Source organism: Rattus norvegicus, chromosome 13 (genome assembly GCF_021556685.1).
Source record: "Rattus norvegicus strain SHRSP/BbbUtx chromosome 13, alternate assembly SHRSP_T2T, whole genome shotgun sequence".
Classification (NCBI taxonomy): Eukaryota; Metazoa; Chordata; class Mammalia; order Rodentia; family Muridae; genus Rattus; species Rattus norvegicus.
In genome coordinates this window covers 101,257,125-101,280,713 of record NC_141546.1, presented here as the reverse complement: position 1 = coordinate 101,280,713, position 23,589 = coordinate 101,257,125, and the positions used below count along the sequence as shown (strand labels likewise).

At 43.2% G+C, this 23,589-nt stretch overlaps 1 protein-coding gene across 5 annotated transcripts in view; it reads left to right on the top strand.

Annotated features, from left to right (window-relative positions):
• The window catches only part of Spata17 (spermatogenesis associated 17), a 178,708-nt gene that overhangs the window by 96,659 nt on the left and 58,460 nt on the right, over nucleotides 1-23,589 (top strand). For 4 of the 5 annotated variants that reach the window (NM_001429827.1, NM_001398667.1, XM_087581443.1 and 1 more), the window contains 2 exons: nucleotides 16,848-17,054; nucleotides 21,875-22,023. In NM_001429827.1, coding sequence (NP_001416756.1) covers nucleotides 16,848-17,054; nucleotides 21,875-22,023 — 356 coding nt within the window. Of the gene's footprint in view, nucleotides 1-1,871; nucleotides 2,170-16,847; nucleotides 17,055-21,874; nucleotides 22,024-23,589 lie in introns of those variants that run through there. The other variant, NM_001429828.1, reaches the window with a different exon arrangement.

The following is a 23,589-nucleotide window of genomic DNA, read 5'->3' as shown; positions in this document are numbered from 1 at the left end:
ACTGTGTTTAACGTCCTTACTAAATGAACACATCAAAAAATCTTTGTCCCTGTAAAATTTTTTTGAAAGGAAAGTTAATTTTAGTTGATTTGAATAAAGTAAAATGCAAGCCGTACCTCCATTTGTAAATGTATCTTTCTGCGAAGATTGATTATTTAATAAAGTTATTTATTTTGATTCAGTAACCAGTCAAACCAAATCTAATACATACAGGGCATATTTCCTTTGAAGAAAATCTCATTTACAGATTTCTTTTATTCCAAAGAAACTGACTTTCATTCCTTTGCCCTTGTTCTCAGTAATAAATTATGCTGTCTGCTCCACCTACTGGTGGCTGCGGGCAAAGGCCTGTTGTTGAATTCACTCGAGGAAAAGGAGCTTCCTAAGCCTCAGCAAAGTCTCAGGATGCATTTAAAACTGAAGATCCAAACGGCCGCGGCCAGCACTTGGGAGATGAACATCACTGCATAGAACTATCCACAGGAGTAATTAACCGACAGTGACTTTCCTCATTTTCATGTTAAAATGATCATAGGAAAAACATACAAACACAAATGGAGCAATCAGTAGAGCTGCATGTTTTATTTTGTGTCATTTGATAGTTAACACAGATTCAAATGGAAATGTTATAGAAATAATTTTCATGTTATCGTTTGCATAATATGTTTTTATGTTTTCCTTATCCTAGTAATTTTTATATGGGTACAAAACTAATTCTTATCAGTTTTATGATTTTTAAAAATGCCCTTTGTAGTGATCATTATCGATAAACTATAATTTGATATACTTGGATATTTAAGAAAAATGCATACAGTCATCTGTTTTCAAAACCGTACCAAATTGAATTTATATAAGGAAGGAATATATTTTAATTAAAGCTTAAAGCACTAGTTATAATAAACTGGTAGGCTGCTCGATGGGAAACATGTTTAGAAGATAAAGATTATGAGGTTAAAATTCTTAATTAGAGGTATTTATGCTTTCCATCCTGCCCCTCAGCAGAAGCTGAGAGGTTGTCTGCTTATGTACATTATGGACTTGCCATGGGACGTGTGACAAGCACTTCTGTCCTGAGGAGAAGCCATGGGAAAATGGCAGGCCCTGTGTGTACACATGCCACTGTTTACATGTGTAATGGTGTGTGTGCATCTGGGTCAGGGGCTCGTGAATTTGGAAATTACAGTGTTTGGACAGGCTTCGCTGTGGAAGGGTTCTCAGGATTGGACAGGCTTCGCTGTGGGCAAGGTTCTCAGGATACAGCACTCAGCTGCCACACACGGGCAGCTCTGGAGCAGTGGTGCTGAGGCACGGCCATCAGCGACTGTTGCACATTTCATGCCTGTTGATCTTAGAGGCCACTTCACTCACTCGTGCACAGTCTGGCTCCTTGGTTACTTGGCTGTACCATTCCTCGGCTGCATGCATTTTGTCACCTGCCTTTGACTTTCTCCATGCCCTCTGAGCAGTCTGTGTGTCAGCACAACTTTTGCGTGCCATCTCCTCCATCAAGGCAATGACGGTGTTTGTAGTGTGGAGGGAAGAGGGACTCAGACACCCACCCTCCCTGAGGAACCTTGGACAGCAGGTGGCTGCTGGGGAGGGACAACCACCTTTAAGGGTATGGCTCCTAGTTGGTCAGCCATGCTCCTTTTGGTAGCCCCACCACCAGGAGTGTACACAGCTTATCCTGATGTGTTACGCAAATAACTACAAAACAAGAGGACAAAAGAAGCGAAAGAGGAAGGGGGTGGGGTGGATCTGAGAGGATGTGTGAGAAGTTGGGGGTGGATATGATCGAGATACTTGGTATGCAAATATGAAATTTTCAAAGTACTAATGCGAATATGTTTCAAACAACCCTTCCTTTTCAGCGTAAACATTGACAACTCTCCGCTATCTGCCTCCGCCCTGCCTTTCAGTCTTTTCTTCCTTTGCTCCTCTGTGTAGTCATGTCATCCCAGCCTGATATTATGTTCAAGAAAAACTTACCAAAACACCCAGCATACGGATGAAGCTGATTACTTCTTACAGCTAGTTATAGTCCGGACATTCAGTCCTGCTCTCACCCCAAAGAAGGGCAATTCTCACAACTTCCCACCACACCGACCTTTCCATTCCTTTACTTTTAAAGATGTCTCCTCCCACCTATTAAACTGCTTTGTCAACAAATGTACTAGCTGTTCAGCTGTCCTTATTAGTGTAGGTTGGTGAACACTGATAGATTGTTAATAGTTCATGAGAGGAGAGAGAGAGAAGTATCTGCCCAGCAGCAAAGAAGCTCAGAGGAGGAAGCTGTGGGGACTCGGGGCTGTGGGAAGGGTCTCGGTGTGCTAAGGCGCTTAAGGAATCGTGGGCTATCTGGACATTAGAGTAGGTATTGATGGCTCTTAAGTGAAAGTGAGTCAGACACAGGAGAAACCTGCCAGTCGTTTTGGAGGGTTCACTGCTACCTAACTTCCATTATTAGTCCAATTACACCATGGACCTCATGCGTTCCCAGCTACCGACTCTTTGACGTGGCAAATTTCTACAGAAGTTGAAGGGGCTTGGCAGTAAGGAGGTTGATGAAAGTATATTTCGGGTAGTAGCATTTGGAGGGTTGTGGGGGACAGGATCTCACTGTATACACAGCCTAGGCGTTCTGCAACTCACTATGTGTCCCAGACTGATCTTGAACCTCCAGAAATTCTGCTGTCATGGCCTCCCTAAGGGCTGGAATTAGGGAAATCAACCATCGTGCTAGGAATTGGAGGTAGTGTTTCACATTTCTTGTGAAGAAGTGCATACTGACCCTAGCTAGCAAACAGGGCGTGGTGCAGGATTGGTACGGTTATCTTCCTGTCCTCTTCTTCCAGAGGAAGGTTACAAATTTAAGGATGAGTGTTTGTTCATGGTTGTACCTAGTTCATATAAACTCAGTAGAACTTGGTCCCTGGAAGTCAGAGGCCCACATATGATTCACCAAGTGACACCTATGTGCACGACACTCCATCTCCACTCCTGAGATCCTGAGATCCTCCTTGATAGCTAAGTGCTCTGGTACCAAACTCTGTACAGGAGGGTGCTACAGTGCTTACAGAAATGTGCCCAGTCAGCCCAAGGACACTCATGGAAAAAACTAGAGCCTTTGTGCAGAAGGCTAACAAAGCCATGCATAACTTGGGCAGCTGTGGAAATTCCATGGGCACAACTCAAGCCAATTTGTCATGGTTTCTGTCTCCACAGTTCTGTGAAGCAGTTATCTCTGCTGCAGCCAACTGTTAGCCAGGTGGTTCTCTCCCTTAGGGTGGATGGCAGGTTTGGTCTTTCAAGAAGATTCTGCAGCAGATGGACTGACCTCTGACCTCTGACCTCTGGAGGCACAGAACAGGAAGAAGGCCTATGAGACTGGACATTCTCTCTGCATCCGTTGAGCAGTCCATGCCAGAATGCCACCGTCACACCCCTTACCTTTGTCAGCCTCTCCTCTGAAAGACCAAAGACTGAGCCACCATGAGAATTAATTCAGCACTAACTCTTGTATTTACATCCTCCCTCTCCAATGTTACATATAATTCTTGTTATATTATAATCCATAGAAAAGGACAATTATTTACCCTCTTGTCATTAAGTAGGAATGTAAGTGGGGAAAAGGTTGTCATCAAACTGGTCCCTCCTCTGCTCTCTTCTCTTTGTCTTGACTACAACATACGTCTAGGAAATTCAGACAAAAATGTGGACAGAAGCAAAGGGACAATCAGAAGCCACTGGAAAGAGACAGCAATGTGGAAGACTGTTTTTCAACACACAACACTAAAAGTATTTTTAAATGGATTCTTGGGGTTGGGGATTTAGCTCAGTGGTAGAGCGCTTGCCTAGGAAGCACAAGGCCCTGGGTTCGGTCCCCAGCTCCGAAAAAAAGAACCAAAAAAAATGGATTCTTTAGGAAGACATCATAAAACTTTCCTTTTGGCGATTAAAAATTAAATCCTGCTATGGGCCTAAAGCTTATACAGTTTTGGAAATCATTTTTAAGAATGTTTATTTTATTCTTTTTAAAAGTATGTGTCTGTAGAAGGGTGGTATGTGATGTGCACGGGCGACCAAAGACTTTAGGTCCCCCGAGCCTCAGGGTTGGGTGACGTAATTCTACATGGAACCAAATGAAAGGATTTTGGCTGCAGCTCAGCGGGACTGCCCTTCTTCCCATGCTTTAGGCACTGGGTTTAATTTCCAATAATGGAAAGAAGAAAAGACGAGACAAGGAGGGGTGAGGAGGGAGAGGAAGGGGAAGAAAAAGATGAGGAGAACAAAGAAGAAAGGAAGTAGAAGAAAGAGGACGAAATTATTATGATGTATGATTTCAAATTCATATAAAATATTAAAAGTCTTATGGTGTTTAGCCACTCACAGTCTCAAATATAACTACTTTGATTAACTGCTTGACCTAGATCTATAATATTTGTTCTTCAAGTTTTAACAATCATTTTGTTGCATTTTCTGAAGAGAATTATTCATTTTCTCCTCTAGCAATATTAATCTAAATTTTTATTCCTACGGAAAGGTTGCATGGTGTAGTATATCTATTATACTTTGTAATTTTTCTTTCCTTCTTTTCTTCTTTGTCCCCCTGCCACTCTGTCTGTCTCTTTCTCTCTCCCTTCCCTGTCCCCTCCCACTGTATTTCTCTCCCTCTCTTCCCCCTCTCCCTCTCTTCCCCTTTCTTTCTTTCCTTCTTCCTTTCTTTTTTTTCTTCCTCCCTTTCTTTCTTTCTTCCTTTCTTTTTTCCTTTCTTTCTTCCTTTCTTTCTTCCTTTCTTTCTTTCTTCCTTTCTTCCTTCCTTCCTTCCTTTCTTCCTTCCTTTCTTTCTTTGAGACAGGGTCTCAGTGTCTCACTATGCAGCCCTGGCTGATGAACTCATTCTGTAGACCATGCTGGGCTTGAAGTCTTAGAGATCTGCCTGTCTCTGCCTCCTAAGTGCTGAGATAAAAAGCATAAGGCACTACGTACTCATATTTTAAAGGGGAGATCTCAGTTTTAAATAGGAAATGGGAATCAAATTTTGTCCTTACAATTCATGTGGCTATTGGATCAATTTTCCAAAGTGGCTTCAGGACACAGAGGTTGCAGGCCACTCCTCTCTGATATGCACACACTTCAGTGCCCGACTCCATGCAGGCTGCAGGCACATTCTCTCCTGAGTGAGTCTGCACAGTGAGTGGTCTGCAGGTTCTGGGGAACTGCTGCTACAGAGGATTCAAGTATATTTGGAAATAACAAATTGTATGCATATAGAATTAATAGTATTAAATACTTTTAGTATTTTTCTTTTAAATGTATTCATATTTGTCCGTTGTTTGCTGTTAAAGCATGTATACCCATCTGTGCCTATCAGAAAACTCTGAATCATTAAGTGTTGCATTTTATACCTGATCTTAACCCAGAAGCCAATAAGCAATATACAACAAGTCTACATTATATAACATTATCTATACATGTGTGTGTGTGTGTGTGTGTGTGTGTGTGTGTGTGTACATATCTTTCAGTGCTGGGGATGAACCCAGGTCTTCTTCCACCCTGACAGTGTCCTCAGCTTCTGTAGGTCTTACATCATGGAAATGACCCCTTTAATTATCGGGATGTTATTTATGTAACTACAGTAAAATCAAAAGCCTGCCAACTACCGTGCAAACGTTCAGCTGCTGAGTCTCCTCCAGTCTTTGAGGGAGAATCTCCCTTTCCTTATTTTATACTTTGCCACTTACCTCGTTGCTGGAGTCAGTCCTTCCTCCTTACAGTGTAGGCAAACCCCAGAAAAGGGACATGAGGTCCCCCTCTTTGCTCTTGTATAAGGCAGGGTCTCCTTGTGTGACTCTGGCTGGCCTTGAACTTGCACTGATCCTAAATGTCTCTCTCTCCTGGTACTAATAGTCTGCACAGGTGCCGACATGTTTTATCTATGTCCTAACTCTTAGATTTAAACACGTGAAGCAGTTCAGATTTTAATCCTAGTCACTCAGTATTTCTTCTTTGAATTAAAAACATAAAAATAAAACAAAATTATTTGAAGTCTATATTGGCTTGAAAAGTGATGTCTGTGTTTGCACAAATAAATTTTTGTGATTTTTCATATTCCATTTCTATCTTTTATTTTTTCTTTTTCTTTTTCTTTTTACATCCCGACCGAAGTTTCTCCTTCCTGCTCTCCTCCCAGTCCCTCCCCCACTTCCCTGTTCCAACCCCCCAAACCTTCTCCTCCCCCACTTCTGTTCGGAATATTAAGGCTGGACAAAGCAACCCAATATGAGAAATAGGGTTCCAAAGGCCAGAAAAAGTCAGAAACAGCCCCCTTGCACTGCTAGGAGCCCCACAAGAAGACCAAGTTGCACAATGGTAAGGCATGTGCAGAGAGCATAGGGTCAGTCCCAGACAGCTCCCTGCTTGTCGATTCAGTCTCTGTGAGCCCCTAAGGGCCAAGGTTTGGTTGGTTCCGTGGATTTTCTTTTTTCTTTTTTTTTTTTTTCAGTTTTTAAAAGGGTGAATCTTGTATATAAAGAACAGACAGAAGGACAGCTAACATCATTAGAGATTCTAGACAGGCCAAATCAAGCCAGGTCATACACCAGACACAGGGAATGTGGTATTAACACTCTGGTCTAACCTGGATTGGCCAGGGTAGAAAAAGGACCCACCTCAAGGGTATGCCCTGAGGTCAAGATGTTCTTAACTTTCCTGTTTGCTTGAAAGCAAGGACCAGAGAGCATACTCAACCCCTTTGCCTTCTCCTGCATTGTGGAAGCTCTCATCCCTCCAAACATGAGGCCTTGGGGTGGAGGGAAACAAGCTTGACTTGTTAAGTCCTCTTGACCAAAAGGCAAGCATACGTTTCTGGCCCATAGGGATGGGTTTTAGGCTATTTTTTTTTTGTCTTCTCAAAAAGAGCCATTAGAGAGAAGTAACTGTGTAATTGCCATTTGATTACTTGTTACTTCTGCTGTCTGGACGGCAGCTGTAATCAGAAAACAAATGAAACCCACTCAATACTGCAGGTGACTGAGAGTGAGCAAAAAGAAACATGTCTTTGACATCTTACTCCCAAATTAGTTACTAATGGTTCTCTTAATTAGTAATGTTTATATTACTAATACATATGTTTTGTAATGTTCCAAATGACAAGAGAGGACTATTTGTGGGTATATTCAACACCATCTGCAATGCCAAAGCATGTGATGGCAGAGGGAGGCAGGATCTCTGCCAAAGACCAGTGATTAATCAGGGTAGAAACTGGGCACCTGAGGGAAAGAAGCGTTATCGACACCTTCCCCTGCTTGAGTCCAGAACCAGTCAGAGAAAGATGGAGTACATCTGCTTTGTAAGTTCTGGACACTGTCAGTAGTGACCTTGATTTTGTGTGATTCCATCATTCCTCTCATTTCCCCCTAGTAAGGCCAGGAAAACAGCCCCATCGCTGTACATAGAAAGAGAAAGAGGATGTTTGCTTCCTACTGTCAGACTGGCTTCCAAGAGGAGGGAGGCAGGAGCTAATGTAGGCTGGAGTACCATCACCCCAGATTGAAAACGTCTTCACTGCTGCAGGGAAGGAGACTGAGGATCATGGGAAATTCCTGTCACTGGAATAGGGGGTTGATAGGAGACTCAGGGTAGAGGAGGGTGTTCAGAGGAACAGGAATGTATTCATGTTCCCAAAATAGCCACATGGGGGAGAAAGCTTGAAAAGATAGATGAAACAGCTAAACACTATGGATGTTTAAAAAGGTGAGAGGTGGGCTGAGAGGCAGGAGAGTGAACTTTTCAGTATGTGGGGAGGGACTAGCTTCCATGGCAAGAAGTGGTAAAGACAGGACCAGCACTTTTGTATGGAGGCCCAAACTCACTACAGTCGGAGCACCCCAGCCTTCTCATTGTCCTCTGGCAGTGGTTCAGTGGAGCTAGGGGTCCACCGTCACAGATTTTATTCTGAGCACACAGACCCGTCGTTCTTTATTTGAAGATGTTCATTTCTCCTTCACACTTGTAGGATTTGACAAGGTAAATTCTCGTCAGTGATTGTTTCCCCCTCAATACGTGTTTTTTCTAGTTTCTTTCTCTTCTTTTCTTCCTTCTCTCCCTCTCTTCCTCCCTCCATCTTACCTGTCAGTCCCTTCCTTCCTCCTCCTCCCTCCTTCCTCCCTTCATGCTCGGCACCCGGGTTCATTCCAGCCATGGCTCTGCACAGGTTCTTGAACCACGCTTGTTACCATAACTGAACATGGTAACAAAAAGGGGCGACAGTAGATGTTTCTTGGGCGTGCAATGACCAAAAGTTAATCCAAAATCTAACACACAATTCGGGCTATTCCGGCAGTGCTCAGTGTTGCTGCACTGTGAGAGACTTTACTCTGAGCACCCAGCATCTAGGCCTGGCAGTGGCATGCCCTCACAGTGCAGTGCCAGTGAGTGAGCCTGAGGTCATTCGCAGTCATTGTACCTCAGATGTTTCCCTGATCCCTTCTCCAATTCTCGCACGTCATTCACAGGACAGGCACACCACACCTCTCACAAGTGCCCACGCCACTTGGACATTCTGCTCCAGTTTTGCTTTTTTGTTTTGTTTTGTTTTGAAATTTTTCTTGACATACCAGAAATTCTTTCCTCAGGCAGATTCAGTCTCCTAATGAGCCTTGCAGAGGCTTCTTCATTGCTGTTTTGAGTATTGCTTCCCATGTCAAACCTCATCTCTCTGCTTACACTGGTCATGTGCCCTACTATAGCATTTAGTCTTTTGGAATTCCTAGTGTGGAACTGGATTGGATGGCTGCGGAATGGAATTCTCACATTTATGACATATCTCAGTTTAGCTTTTATGAGTAACCTGCCCCATTCCATGCCCATCACTCTGTGTGTGTGTGTGTGTGTGTGTGTGTGTGTGTGTGTGTGTGTGTGTGTGTGGTGTATGGGGTGTGTGTGTATGGTGTGTGTGTATGTGTGTATGGTGTGTGTGTGTGTGTGGTGTATGGGGTGTGTGTGTATGGTGTGTGTGTATGGTGTGTGTGTATGGTGTGTGTGTGTATGTGTGTGTGTGGTGTGTGTATGGTGTGTGTGTGTGGTGTGTGTGTGTGTGGTGTGTGTGTGTATGTGTGTATGGTGTATGTGTGTGGTGTGTGTGTATGGTGTGTGTGTATGTGTGTATGGTGTGTGTGTGTATGTGTGTGTGTGGTGTGTGTATGGTGTGTGTATATGGTGTGTATGTGTGGTGTGTGTGTGTATGTGGTGTGTGTATGTGGTGTGTGTATGTGGTGTGTGTGTGGTGTGTGTATGGTGTGTGTGTATGGTGTGTGTGTGTGTGTGGTGTGTGTGTGTGGTGTATGTGTGTGGTGTGTGTGTGGTGTGTGGTGTGTGTGTATGTGTGTATGGTGTGTGTGTATGTGTGTATGGTGTGTGTGTATGTGTGTGTGTGTGGTGTGTGTGTATGTGGTGTGTGTATGTGGTGTGTGTGTATGTGGTGTGTGTGTGTGGTGTGTGTGTGTATGTGGTTTGTGTATGTGGTGTGTGTGTGTATGGTGTGTATGTATGGTGTGTGTGTATAGTGTGTGTGTGTGTGTGTGTGTGTGTGTGTGTGTGTGTGTGTGTGATGTATACATGCAAATGGGCTAATGCTGAATTCAGAGGACAGCCTTGGGTGTCTGTCCTCACCTCCCACTGGGTCTGAAAGCAAGTTTCCTTATTGTTGGCCAGGCTAACTTGCCTGCACACTGCCCAGGATTCTTCTGTATCCAGTTCCCATCTGTTTGTGATTTCCCTTTGGATTGTAGTTTTTGCCAGCATCTTTGTGGTCGCTTTGGGCTTTCTCCTAAGTTTATCTTTTAAAGGAGATATGAAAATCAAGAAATTTCAAAATTATAACTGAATTCAATTCAAGTTCTCAACATTCCAAAGATAAATTTTGGCAATATTCTCATGCCACAGTGGCCAGCCTGGTGTCTCCTGACTGTGCCCTGGTCAGCCTGATGTCCCCTGACTGTGCCCCCATGTCTTCTCCCTCCCTTGCTCTCTTGGTCTTGGTGCCTTTCTTCCATTTTTATTACAAAATTCTACCTAGTCTCAGAACAAATTCAGAGACGTTTGCCTCAATGATTGATTCTCATAGTGTGTTCTATATCTTTGGTAACAAGCACTGTGAGATACCCACTATCAGCCAGTTAGACCACAGCCAGTCATGCAAAGTCTTTCGAGTTCTAGCCTCTTTCTTCTAAGAATAGCCTCATGGGATGAAAAGCTTTTGCCCTCTCTGTGCATATCTTAGGCTGAGAAGGTTGGTAGGCATTCTATAGCCATTGATTTTAATTTGCGTTAGGGAATATTGTATTTAAGTTACTTTCTTCTAATCCACATTTCACAGGAAATGCTTTAATGTATAAGATTGATGAGAGTAGCAAATTCACTTCTGAATTTTTTTATTTAGTAACTACAGCTATTTAAAAATATTTCACTCTGATCATGTAAAAGTAAAATAAGAGCACACTTTGTTTCTCCTTTTAAAAATTCTTGAAGAAAACAAAAATTCCTCCACAATAAAACAGGTATATAGCACAGTATCTAGGGGACATTCTTCTGCACCTCTACCTTTCCCTGACCAAAGCTCTGAGGGCCATGGTGATCTCCTCTGGACAAGCAGAGCCCCAGGAGGTGCTGGCCAGGCCAGAGGAATCCTGGGGCAGGGGAGGGGCTGGAGTCTTCTCCCAATGCAGGGCTAACTGCCGCTGTGCTGCACCCCTGAGTGCCTCTGCTAGAATGGCCAGCAAGTGAGCAGCCGCATGTGCAAGGTCTGAGTTCTCAGAAGTCGGCGTGGTTAACAGGCCTTCACTGAACTTTGAAGGAAACCTTAAGAACTCTGCTTTCTTCTCTCCTCTCTGCTCCTTCCCCTCCTTCAGTTCCTTTTCCTTCCTCCCCTGTTCAGTTCTGTTCTGGAGTCAGGGTAAGGATGGAGCCTAGCACCGGGCATGTCAGGGGCACAATGACAAGGAGCCACAAAGGAGGTCTGAGGGAAGTATATCAGGTTCCTAAGAGTTGAGCTAATGTGCTTTTAAGTAACAAGACAGAGTAGTTACTAACACGACTCAGGCCCCGAATTTTCTTAACCTCAGTAAACCAACCGCACAGCTTTTGTGTGTTTTTTATTTGCTTTATGCCAGCACATTCATATCACGTACACTGTAGTGAGAGCCAGTGCTGAGTTCAGCCTGAGAGGCAGGAGGAATCCAGCTGCCTTGCTTCTTCTAGGTCCTCAGCAGAAGCATCTGGGGTGCAGTGGCCTCCTGAGCCCTGGGGGCAGGCAGCACTCTCCCAGGAGCAGGGCAGTCACTTGCTGAGTGGGGTTTTGTAAGTCCCTAACACAGGTAGGCTGATGGCCGTGATGAGGTCTCACTGTCTGTTCAACACTCCCTTCCACGGCAAACACTCCACTCGGTCCTAGGCCCACCTTCTCTTTTCCAGCTATCAGAACTCTTGGCCACTGTGTTCTCTTAATGTTTCCTTTCAAACTGCATCTGCTTAAAATTTAGTAAGAGAAGCATATTTTAGCTAGGCCTCTTTTGAGAAATGTGTCCCACTCAATGGTATTCACAGATTTTAAATCAAGAGGCCTGAAAATGGTTTTAGACTTTGTCTCTTTCTGTGGCAGACTTCTATTTGCTAAGTGACTTGAATGCAGTTTCCAAAAAAGAAAAGATAAAGGGTCTGAGCTAGCCTGTTCACCTCTGTTCACTCCCAGATCTGAGCTAGCCTGTTCACCTCTCTTCTCTCAAGTCTAGCCAAACGACTGTTTCAGGTGAAGTCTGACATTGAAACATGGATGGCTGTGCAGTGGGGATCTGAGGTGTCCATCGCCAGTTTCAGTCTCTTCAGTTCACAGATATGAGCTCTGAGAGGAAACCACAACAACAAAGAAACAAGAAGTTACACTGAAGCTTCCTGGCACACAGGGAACAAAGGTCTGTGTAGGGAGCTGCAGCCTGCACAGCCTGAGACAGCACAGCAGGTGCCCCTGCAGCAAGCCCTTCCTTTGCTTTCAAATCAGTTGCACCTTCAAATACTTTCCCATCCAGCACTTAAGCATAAGAATAAAAATTGAGGAGAAAAAAAACCTGCTGATAGATTGTTAGAAATATGGAATAGTTCAAAATATTAATGTAAGGCTAAGGGTGACTGGGTAACAAATGGTACATTTGCTCATTGCTCAACCCGACATAATTAATATTCTAGGTCATGCTTAAGTTCCTATGATGGACGGTCTAAAGGGGGGAATTCAGGAAAAAAAATATATCTATTATATAACTCATTGCCTTTTTTTTTTTTTTGTGACCAGTCAGAACCATAGCCTTTAAAAAAAATCAGCTTTCACACCCCATTTGCTTTGCAGTCCTCACCACTGGGCCACCAGTCAGCAGCCCAGCCTGCTGCAAGGAGGTCAGTGGGAAGCTATTAGCAGAGCCCCCCCTGAGAGCCCCGGTCTTATTGAGTTGAATGTTAGCATGACAGTACTGCAAATAGCTCAGGTGTAGGCTTTTCTCTTTCTTTCTCCTTTTTCAAACAGTTAGCACAGATTTCCCCATAGTGTTGGTCACTCTAGGAAATTATTGCTGAAAATGAAGTCCCCAAAGCTACCATGGCAGTGGCCCTTCCAGACTGTGAAAAATGGGGAAAGCAGAAACTCTGCCACAGAACCTGGGGGTGGGGTGGCTGGGGCTTTTGTGACCCACAGCAAAACATTCTTCTTAACCAGGCAGATCATGGAATGTGGCAGGCAGTGGAGACAATCATACGTTTGTAAATTTTACTTAAAGAAACAATAACTAAATGGCTACTCCAACAATAAACAGGGTGACCGCTCGCTGTGAGGAATGGGGTGGGGGCGCACAAACTGCTTCTACTGAGGTAAGTCAGCTAATGTATTAATTTCTAAAATACTGACACCTTGAAGATTTTAAATGATACATTTGAAATTCAATTAAAGTGTATTTTCTATCTATATTTGATTTAAATTGCAAAGAGAATACACATGAGGAGACCTCTATATAGTTGCAGAGTGTAATTTAAGGAAGCTATCATGGCTCTCACTCTATTTGCATCTCCCACTTTGCCTACACATGAGCGTGCAAATGCAGCAGGAGATCAGGATTCCTGGTGGGTAAAGTTAATACAGACACCAGCGGTTATTCAGGCCCATGGAGATGTTAGATGGTAAATTATAACCTTTAACTAAGTTGTAGGAATCTCACAGCTTAATCTATAAGGTGGTGGAAATTTGGGCAATAAATTAACAGATTTCCACTTAGACTCTCACTAACCTAAATGGTATTTCTTCTCTTGTATCCTCTGCAAAGAGCATAACATATAGTTATTTTTTGTCAGTCATCTTTTTAATCTAACATTACTTGTTCCTTCCCATCCTGGGTACATTTGTGACTTAGAAAAGCGCCTTAAGAACCATTTAGAGACTTAGCCCTCAGTTGAGTGGCCACGAAAGCCATCACAGGTAAACACACACTTGTCTGTTCCTCGGCGGCCATTTGCCTTGTTCATGCGCCTGTCCACGTTGTGTATCTAGAATAGCAAAAGTGTGTTACCCTAAAATACTTTTGTACTTAAAAAAAAATAAACTCATTCTAAAGCATAGTATCACTCAGATTAAGGAAAAGATATCAAAGAAGAACCAACTTTAAAATAATTTTAGGTATAAAATATATCTGTGTTAACTTTATTTTATATACAATAAATTTTAGTCCTTAATGGAAGAGCAGAAAAGGTTAAATTTAACATGACTAAAATGGGTCCTAACATCATCTTCGAAAGGAAAGGAAAACCACGTGTTAGACAAAAGGGGTCACATCCCATTGGTCTCAGGTCTGGATTTGTGCCTTTGCTGCTTTGGAAAGCAGAGTTGAGCACCGTGTGACACCTTTCTCAATGGAGTGATGCTGCCCCCCCCCCCGTGAGTATTTAGACTCATTTACGGAGTGTCTGCCGGGTACTTTGCAGACATACCCAGGGCCCTGCTCTCTCTCCACTTGGTTGCGGTGGTTAACTGTGAAACTGTGAGTTCTGTAAGGGATAATGGCGGGGCAGACTGGCACCTCCAAGAGAGTACAGAAGAACTGGGGACCAGGCTGGGGTAGGCGTAGGGTAGGAATCCCCACCGTCCGAAGGGTTGGCTTGAAATGTCAAACTCATCTTGTACAGCTTTTCTTTCTTATGGATATTTATTTATTTTGTGTGCATTGAGTTGATGTTTTGTCTATGTGTGTCTGTGCGAGGGTGTCAGATTCCCAGCACCAGAAGCTCTGACAGCTGTGAGCTACTGTGTGGATACTGGGATTTGAACCGGGTTCTCTGGAAGAGAACCATTGAACCAGCTCTCCAGCCTCCTTGGACAGTTTTCCCAAGACATCTGTCCTAGCTAATATTACCAGGGACCCCGAGATAACATATAATCAGGAATGTTTATGGGTTAATTGCAGCATAAAAGAAAAGTCTATTTCTTTTAGGAATAACAGAAGTGTTTAATACATTCTTTATATAGTTCAGTGTCTACAGAGCCACCAATCATTTCATCATAGAAAATTTCACTTTTCCCTACAAATGTGAATTTGCATAAAGGGTATTTACACATGTCTATGTGCAGGTATGCACATGTATTTTGATTATGAATCTCTGGAGATCAAATATCACCCAATACAGTTCTATCAGAGTAGTGTGATCTTCAGTCTGTGGCTCAAGTAACATGAGGCCTGCAGATGATGGACATCTGCTACGCTTGGATTTCACATTTCTCACACACGCATCTGTGGCACCCATTTAGCAGGGCAGATGCTGTGCGAAGTCTCGGCTATTCTGATGCAATGTGTGACAGAGTGGTAAGGGCAACATGACGCTGCAGAAGCAGGGCACCTGATGTGCACAGTAAGTGCACAGATTTGGAGTGATAAATAGTATCCCATATGGGTCTGGAACCAGAGGGATTGGCCAAGTACAGGACTTAAAATAGATGCTCACAGGGGGCGGGAAGCAGAAGCCAGGCTGCCCTGCTCTGCCTTGTGTGGGGTGGACACCACTACAAGGAATGCATGTATGAAGGGGGCTGTGCATACAGGGGGAACTGAAGACAGGTATTAGAGAAGCCTGAGGGTGGCTAAGGGACATGTCATCACCCAGTGGGGTCAGCTGGGTGGTATGCAGCAGCCTGAAGCTATGCAGATCCAGACTCAGCCCACAGTCTACCAGGCTGCACTATCGTCCTGAGTCTGGGCAATGATGAATTCCTGAGATAGAAATGCTTTGATTTCTGTATTGGACCTCCTCAAAACACTACCATGGCCTGTGGTACCACAAGAAGCCATGGTAGTGTCTGTGATCCACTCAGCTGCTGCCCCAGTCCATGATAAACCAGAGATTCATATAGACATATGCAGTCTGTACCATTGACTGAAGCCTCGGAGACGTCCTTGGTTCTGCTGCCTCAGGGGTCCGTGTTGAAGTGAGTGGCATGTCCTGCCACCTGAGGTCCTGTTGCTGTGTGTGCTTTTTGCAGCTGCTGAGGGGCATGTGGGGGTATGTGACCCTGATGCCTCAGAGGGCCATGTCGATGTCTGTGGCCCATGGTGCCACCTAATGCCTTGCAGATGTCTGAGGTTCATGCTGCTGCCTGAAGCCATATTGATGTTGTAGGCCACGCTGCCCCCGGGGACCATGTTGACGTAAATGGCCCATAAAACTGCCTGGGACCTTACCGATTTCCATGGCCCGTGTCACCACCTAACGCCATATTGATGTGAAAGGCCTGCACAGCCACCTGGGGCCCTGTTGATGTTCAGGACCCAGGCTACCTTGTTTGGGTCCATTTTCCTACTGCAGGAGGAGGCCATCTTGGTGGTTTGTGCTGTCAGCAGAAACCATGTGAAATCCATGCATGCTCCCGCTGACTATAACAAGCAAGGAAGCTACTCTTCCAGTGACAGGGATGACTGCAGACACACAGTTGAGAAAGAGGGACCCTGAGAGGCTTCTGTGACAACTCCCACCTTCCAAAGTCACAGCCCGAGCAGAACACCATCCAAGAGAACTCTTAAAGTGTGATAAACATGCTGAAATGTAGCTCTTGGAAACTGATGGCTTCTGGCAGGCGCCAGGAAGCCAAGGGAAGGACGCCGTCCCTGTTAAGGTGTGGGGCACTCCAAGTTTGACTTTGCTGCAGTGGGTATATAGAGAACACATGTTGAACTTCTTTATTTTTATTTTATTTTTATTTGGTTTGGGGGAGGCCAAGGCTAGGCAGGGCAGACATTAAAGAAATGGGAACTGAGTGTGCTAGGCTGTATGATCTCAAATTCCCAAAGAATCAATAAAAAGTGTGTGGAAAAATGCCCTTTCGGTGTATAATGATCAGCAATTCAAATAGTCAAGTATTTATATATAATTAATACCCTAAATTTGTTCAAGCATTGCCCACTTGCCTTTATGTAAATGAAGGTTTGACTTTCTGATGCAATTTAAAACATATATTTATGTAAATGAAGGTATGGCTTCCTCCTACAGTTTAAAACACATCATATCTGTCAGGAATACAACATGGATGACTAAAAATCTCTATTTTATTTTCTCAAATACAATTTCAGACTGAGTTTTCAAAACACATTTACTCTGCAATCCTGAAAGTTGCTAAGATTGTTGGTCTAAACCAGATACAAAGTTTTCTAAGTTCTCCTCTGGTAACTTACCCCTGATTAAGTACCAAAGTTGTAGTTTAAAGTACTTTTTCCTCAAATGGATAAAAACGTACTCTCGTATGTAAATTAAAGAAATGTGTTCCTTAGATTTCAGGTGTGTACAATTCACCTTTCCGGGAGCATCCTGACCCATGGGAGGTGCGGCTGCAGAAGGCAAAGCCTTTGGAGCACCGGAAGGGCTCTGCTATGAAGAGCAAGACGGCCCACAGTCTCAGCAGCTGGCTGGCATGCACCAGTGCCCGCTCCTTCCCCCGGTCAGCAAGTCTGCCGCCTATTGACAGGAAGCGGTGTCAGGTACCAAGCAGCCCTGTGTGAATCCATCATTAATTCTCTATCCTCACCCTTCTCCTCCACTCCGACTGTAGTAAAGTGTGTGTGCTGTGACATTTGTTAACGTCACCCAGCGTACCTATGCCCTGTCCATTTTTGTAGCATCAGGTTAGTTAGCGCCATTGGCTGAACACTACTGGTTGTCTCCACAGACAAACTCTGTCTTGGCCACCTTGGTTTCTTCAAAGTACCAGTTTTCTTTTCCAACATCCCATCATGGCCTTGTTCACTTAACACAGTGTTCCAAAGGCCAATCAGATTATGTCAGAATGGCATTCCTTTTAAATTCCAATATATACATATGTATACATATACATGTACATATACATATTCATATACATGCATATGCCCAACTGCTTATCCAATCATGACTCAAAATAGATGATCACTTTTATATTAGCTACATTAAAAAGAACCTCACGAACATGCTAGCATGTTTTTGACTACATACTAGAAAGTGAAACAACGGGCAAGTATTTTCTCCCATCCTGTGGGAGGCCTTTTTACTCCTGCCACAGTGTATGCTAACAATGCCTTGTCTTTAACAGTAGGTTTTTTCTCATAAAGATAACTTTATATAAGAAACTTGTCCCTTTGAAGTGGTTGTCAGAGAAGTTGACAAGTGGTCCCCTGGTACTGGGCTTTATACTGAGGATGGATTGAGAACATGGGCTCATGGGCTGAGATGCTGGACTGTTTTATAAGAATTGTTACGGTGGTAACTGCTATAATCTATTATTGCTAGAGATGTGTTTATGTGTTCTCCAGATGATTTGACATAACCTGTCCTCCGATGACACACATAGTTTATGTGCCATTTTAAATGGGGCTTACATTTGAATCATTTAAAAAGTGCCAGTTTGAGAACTGGAGCCACTCCAGAGAGTTGCAGCACAGGCCAGAGTGTGAGAGAGTTGGGTAGGAAAAGTCCTTCCCGGGCTGCAGGGTAAACTTAGAGGAGAAAATACCTGTCACAGTCCCCAGAAGAGACAACTTTGTGAACCCTTCAGTATTTCAACTGCAGAAGGCAGGTGCCAGCAGCTGGATTCAACCCACAGCTGGATTGAGTCTGCCCTTTAATCCTCTGTGCACATACAGGCTTAAACCAAACTACTTTTGCCTTTAGATAGCATCTCTAGGACTGCAGTTCTCTTAGGAGTGTAGGCTGGGTCCAGGAGCTGTGGCTTCCTCTGAAGGCTTGAGTAAACCGTAAGGATAAGAGGGCAAGGAGATCTCTCGGTGGGTCCCTCCATCCACATGGCTAATTGATTGCATGGACAGTTGTCATTGTCCTTCCTCAGTTGTCCACTCCACAAAGTTGCCATACAGTGTGGCCTCTGACTTCTCTCAATGGGAGCCATCCTAGAGAAAGTGGGAGTAAGCTCTCAAAGCACAAGCTAGAATTGATATCCCTCGGTGCTTACTCTGCTCCTTTTGAGATAAGTAGACCTGTTTCTGTCAAAGATAAGAGACCACTCAACAATGAATACCAGCAGGACCTGTTGGGACCATCCTAGAAACTACCTTTCCCTGTCTAACACTGAGTCAGCCTCTTAGTAAGACCTGCATTCTATGGTGTTAGAACTTTTCCTACACCGCTTATCCGTGGTTAATTTCTGTTTTCTGTAAGTATGTCCTCGATTGCCTTTACTTACGAATTTCCCTCTCTTAAAAGCATTAACAAAAATAAGTACTATTAACTGACATTTGTACAACATTTTAGAGAGAATTATAAAACATCTTTATCAATATATTTCCTTTTCTTTCCTTTCTCTCATTTATTTCTAGTCATGTTCTTTTCCTCGGCTCCTATACCCCACAGTCCCTCTTTTCTTCATGGGCCCCTATTACATTCTCTCTCACCTCTTTCCTCTTCTGTCTTTCTGTAATATTCTTCCTTCTATTTCTGCTAGTCTTGTTTCTTTCCTTCTGTCCCCTCTTCCCTCTTCCTTATTTTATTCACAGCAGGACTACTTTGCTGCCCTGCCTAAGCCACATCTCCTTTATTCAATGTCTACCTATACATTGAGGACACTTAGGGCTGCCAGAAGCCAGCGTTTGAATGCAACATTTGGAATTTGAAAGGTGATTTCTTGACACCTTAACTCTACTCAGTTAAAAAAAAGTCACTATTAAACTTTAATATACACTTATAAAATACAGGATGACTATTCAATAACACTGATTGAAGAACAGAAATAGATTTGATTTTCATAACCAAGACCTGCATGGAGGCAAGACAGATCAAACACTGTGCAGTTACAGCTGAGACTGCTAGAAGGACCTGGGTTCATGTTGAGATTTAGAGGGACACACTCCAAGGATGGTTGGTTAGAGATGATGGCAATTTGAAGTTATTTCCATGTGTAGTCACCTGTGTCACTTGAGGAATGTGTGGGACAGGATACACCTGAAATCTTTATGGTGGCAAAAAGTGTCAGCAGATGTCAAGTTTACTCATTAAAGAGGTGCACCATTGAGCTCAAAGGCAGAAAGCTGGTGGTCTGAGCCTGCAAACATGGAGACTGACTTGGGGGCAGGAAGCTCAGATCAAGCACCCAGAAGAGGAGCTTATTTCATTCTTTGTTACGGGCAAGGTTCCTGTGAATTCTAGTGAATCCCAGACAGATAAAAAGGTAGATTGAAGTAGATAGGTATGCGTGCATGCGTGCGTGCGTGCATGTGTGTGTGTGTGTGTGTGTGTGTGTGTGTGTGTGTGTGTGTTTGCATCCCAACAGAGGTTTAAGGCTTCTGTTGAAGAAACTATTACTCCACGTGGAGGCTAAACTTGTTACAATCTCAACTTCTAAACTTTTACTTCTTTGATGTTCCTATCATCCAAAAGCCGTTTAAATTATTTTTAAAACACATAAACCTTCCTGCTGCTTTCCGGCTGTATAATGTTCCGATTGCCACAGTGAGTATTACACTATACATACTAAAGGGAACCCCAGGTTGCATACAGTTCTTACTCTGCCTTACGCACGGTGAAAACGGGCTACAGAGTGACTTGCACCTGCGGTACACCAAATACCAATTATTTAAACCATTGAACTTTTCAAGGGGCAAAAGAGTCCAATTTAAGACTTTCTGTTTCTTCATAGCAGGCTGGAATCACCATCATATGTCTTTAAAAAGCAAACTTCCAATACAAATCCATTAACTACTTTCAAATATAGCAATCCTCCTGTCCAGCTGCGGAAAGTACTAGATGCTACTGATCTGCCATTTGTGTTATTTACGGTCCATGACTTTTATGGTAACTGGTTCCTATTATTGGTTTCTATTAATGTAAAACATAAGTGAACGTAAATGAGGCGTGAATCATTCCTTTTTATTAGCCCACCGTCTTCACTCGCTGCTCGCAGACGCTCCAGCTGCGTCGTCTTAGCAATAACCCATCTAAAGGAGACATTTTTAAGAATAAGGAATGAGAGAAGAAATCCTTGTCCATTTTGTATTATTCCTCTCCTATGCAGTGGTTAAAGCAATAGTAAACAATACGTCGTAAAGGGCACAGCACATGCCTGAGCTTTTGGGTGTCTGTGCTGATGTGATGCTGGCTGGAGGTCCAGTGGATCCGGTCTGTGCTGGCTGTGCAGGGCCTCAGCACAGGCTCCTCTGTGGGCTCCCTTCTCTCAGTTGTAGCCCTGAAACACTGTGTTCTTCGTTCTGCAGCCACCGAGGCTCAGATCACAGAGGATGAGCAGTGTGGCATCTCTGCTTAGGAACCAACAAGTAAATACAGGAGTTGGCGCCCACGTGTTGAAGCTAGGCCCTGCTTCTTCCTCCCAGCCCTGTGCTCCCAGAAGTCAGACTCAGACTCAAAATATATATTTACATATGCCTGGGCGAGGCTCTTCTCTGACTACATGTAACCTAACACGTCCATGTGCTCTAGCGCTCTAGCCTACACCCTGCCAAGCGGCTGGCTCAGATGCCATGGTCTGTGTCCTCACACCTCCCAGCGCATCTCCCCACGTCCTTCTTTCCCAGAATTCTTCCTCTCCCTGATATCCCACCTGTTTCCCACCTACACCGTAGGCCATTGGCTTTTTAATGACTGGTGACGCATCTGTGCAGGACACAAGGTGTTCTCTCTGCACTCCTGCACAGGCTTTTTTTTTTTTTTTTTTCTTTTCTATTTTTCGGAGCTGGTGACCGAACCCAGGGCCTTGCGCTTGCTAGGCAAGTGCTCTTCCACTGAGCTAAATCCCCAACCCCTGTACAGGCTTTTTTAATGTGTAAGAGGAGTACTTTTGGAAAATTAATCCTCATAATCTTTTCATGTTTTTACTATCTTAAAAAAGTACACACTTTGTTGTATTGGAGACAGTGAGCCTGTGATGTTGCAGTGTAAAGCGAGCTCAGACTGTGGTTTTGCTAGCCACACACACAGACCTTCTTGACATGGTGGGGGACATCTGCCAAAGCACAAAGAGTTTTAAGACAATCACTTCCATTGGAGAGAACAGTTCTAAAGATGAGAGGGTTTTGTGTGTTTGTTTGTTGTGTTTCTTTCAAGGCATAGTTTCTCTGTGTGGCCTTGGCTATTCTGTAACTTGCTCTGTAGATCAGGCTGACCTTGAACTCAGAGATTTGCTGGGATTAAAGGTGTGTGTCCCCACTACCCTTTTTTAAATTTGCTTGTTTTAGTTCTAAGAAAAATGGTGTTTTAAAAATGATTGAAATAAGCTTGTTATATTTTGTATAAGTTTAGCACAACAGTTGTCAACGCGTCCGGGACTCTTCTATAGTGAGACATTGTCCTTCTGTCTTTTAAGGGGCCCTTCCGAGACATCAATGAAGTCTTGGAACAGCGTTACAAGCCTTTGGAGCCTACCCTGAGGGTATCGGAACCTATCGACCACCTTCATGTGGCCAGAGAGGCATTCAAGCAAGAGGAACGGATGCGCAACGTGCAAGACAAGATGTGAGTGTTTAACTGAGCTCTGTTCATCCATTCAAATTTTCCAGCATTTCCTGTTACTCTCTATTACAGAAAAAAATTTTTTCTTGTACAGAGAGGTAAACTCACTATCTGCCTATTTAGAGGCAATAGTTTCACAGTAATAAACAGGCAATAATGATGCTAAGAATGTATGCACAGCACTCCCAGGGCAAACGCAAATCCACAGGCCACTCCCCTCAGAGAGGCATACCAGTGGCCCTCTTCGAGGATAATGACAGCCGTGCATGTCTGAGGATAAAATCTTTGTGTCAATGAGCACTCATTTATTTGTGATGCTTTCAAAATAACATACAATAAAACAAACACATCTTCTGTGGACTAGTTGTGCTTGAAGACAACAGTGCAAAACATTTTTTTTAAATCAGGTACAATGAAAGAGGTTGGTTCATAACTGAGCAGAATAAAGGCAAGCATGGAGGCTAACCCACCAGCAGAGTCAGTGTTAAGTCATTTAGTGGCATTAGTGACTCGGGTCCTAACACAGAACACCCTTCTCTTGGATGTTTCCTTTCTCTCATGGGACTTTGTCCACAGCAGAGTCCTGTGTAACTTGTAGTGGACCATTGTAAATCTGCAATGGACTTATTGTTATTACTGTTATTATCCTAGACTGTCTCTGCAATCATTATTGCAGTGTATCACACAGTATTTTAGTGTTTTGTATACTAAATGATTATGGTAATAATACAGGTGATTTTAATTATAATGTAATAATTTAGTATCATATAAATCCCTACATAATAGCATACTATACCATAGTGTGCCATAGACAATAACTACTAACCACTGTGTGCTACATGGCAGTAACTTACACAATAGCAATTACAAATGCATTAAACTGTGTTCATAAAGAAACAAGAATGGCTTTTCTCCTTCACACCGGGTTTTTGATCATTTTGTCAGTCAAGATACACATGAGTTATTAGGGTAAAGAAGTCTTAAACAAATCTTGAAAAATAAAACTGTTTATAAACTTAAAGATGAAATGATCACACATCCTATGGAATTGTCTAGGTTTACTTTAGAGCCACTATTTGTCATGAAAAAAAGTAGCATGTTTAGCGACTTTTTCTGCATCTGATCAAGTTAACCTAATGTATCAAAAGTAAGAAAAAATACCTTACCTTAGCCAATTAGTTTTGAAGAAAATATATAGATTTACCTCAGAAATTACATGTTGGTACTGCCTAAATTGAAGCAAAAATATTTAGCATTGTATAAATATGTAAGGAGATATGTCCTAAAGTTTGTTTGCTTTTATTTTGAGATAGGGCCTCCTCTTTGTGTAGCCCAGGCTAGCCCTAACCTTGGCTCATCCTTCCTTGTCCTCATCTGTGCCAGTTTCAGGTATATCACTCTGCCCAGCTCAGAATTACTTTTCTGTTTTCAACAATGTAAAGCATATGAAAGGGAAGAGTAATTACCAAAATAATTGATACTGTTGGCTATCCTGTTGATGAGCACATAGAAGTCAGCGCTTTTCCAAGCATCATGATGCCTTCTAGAATTTTCTTGAGTGGCCTTGAA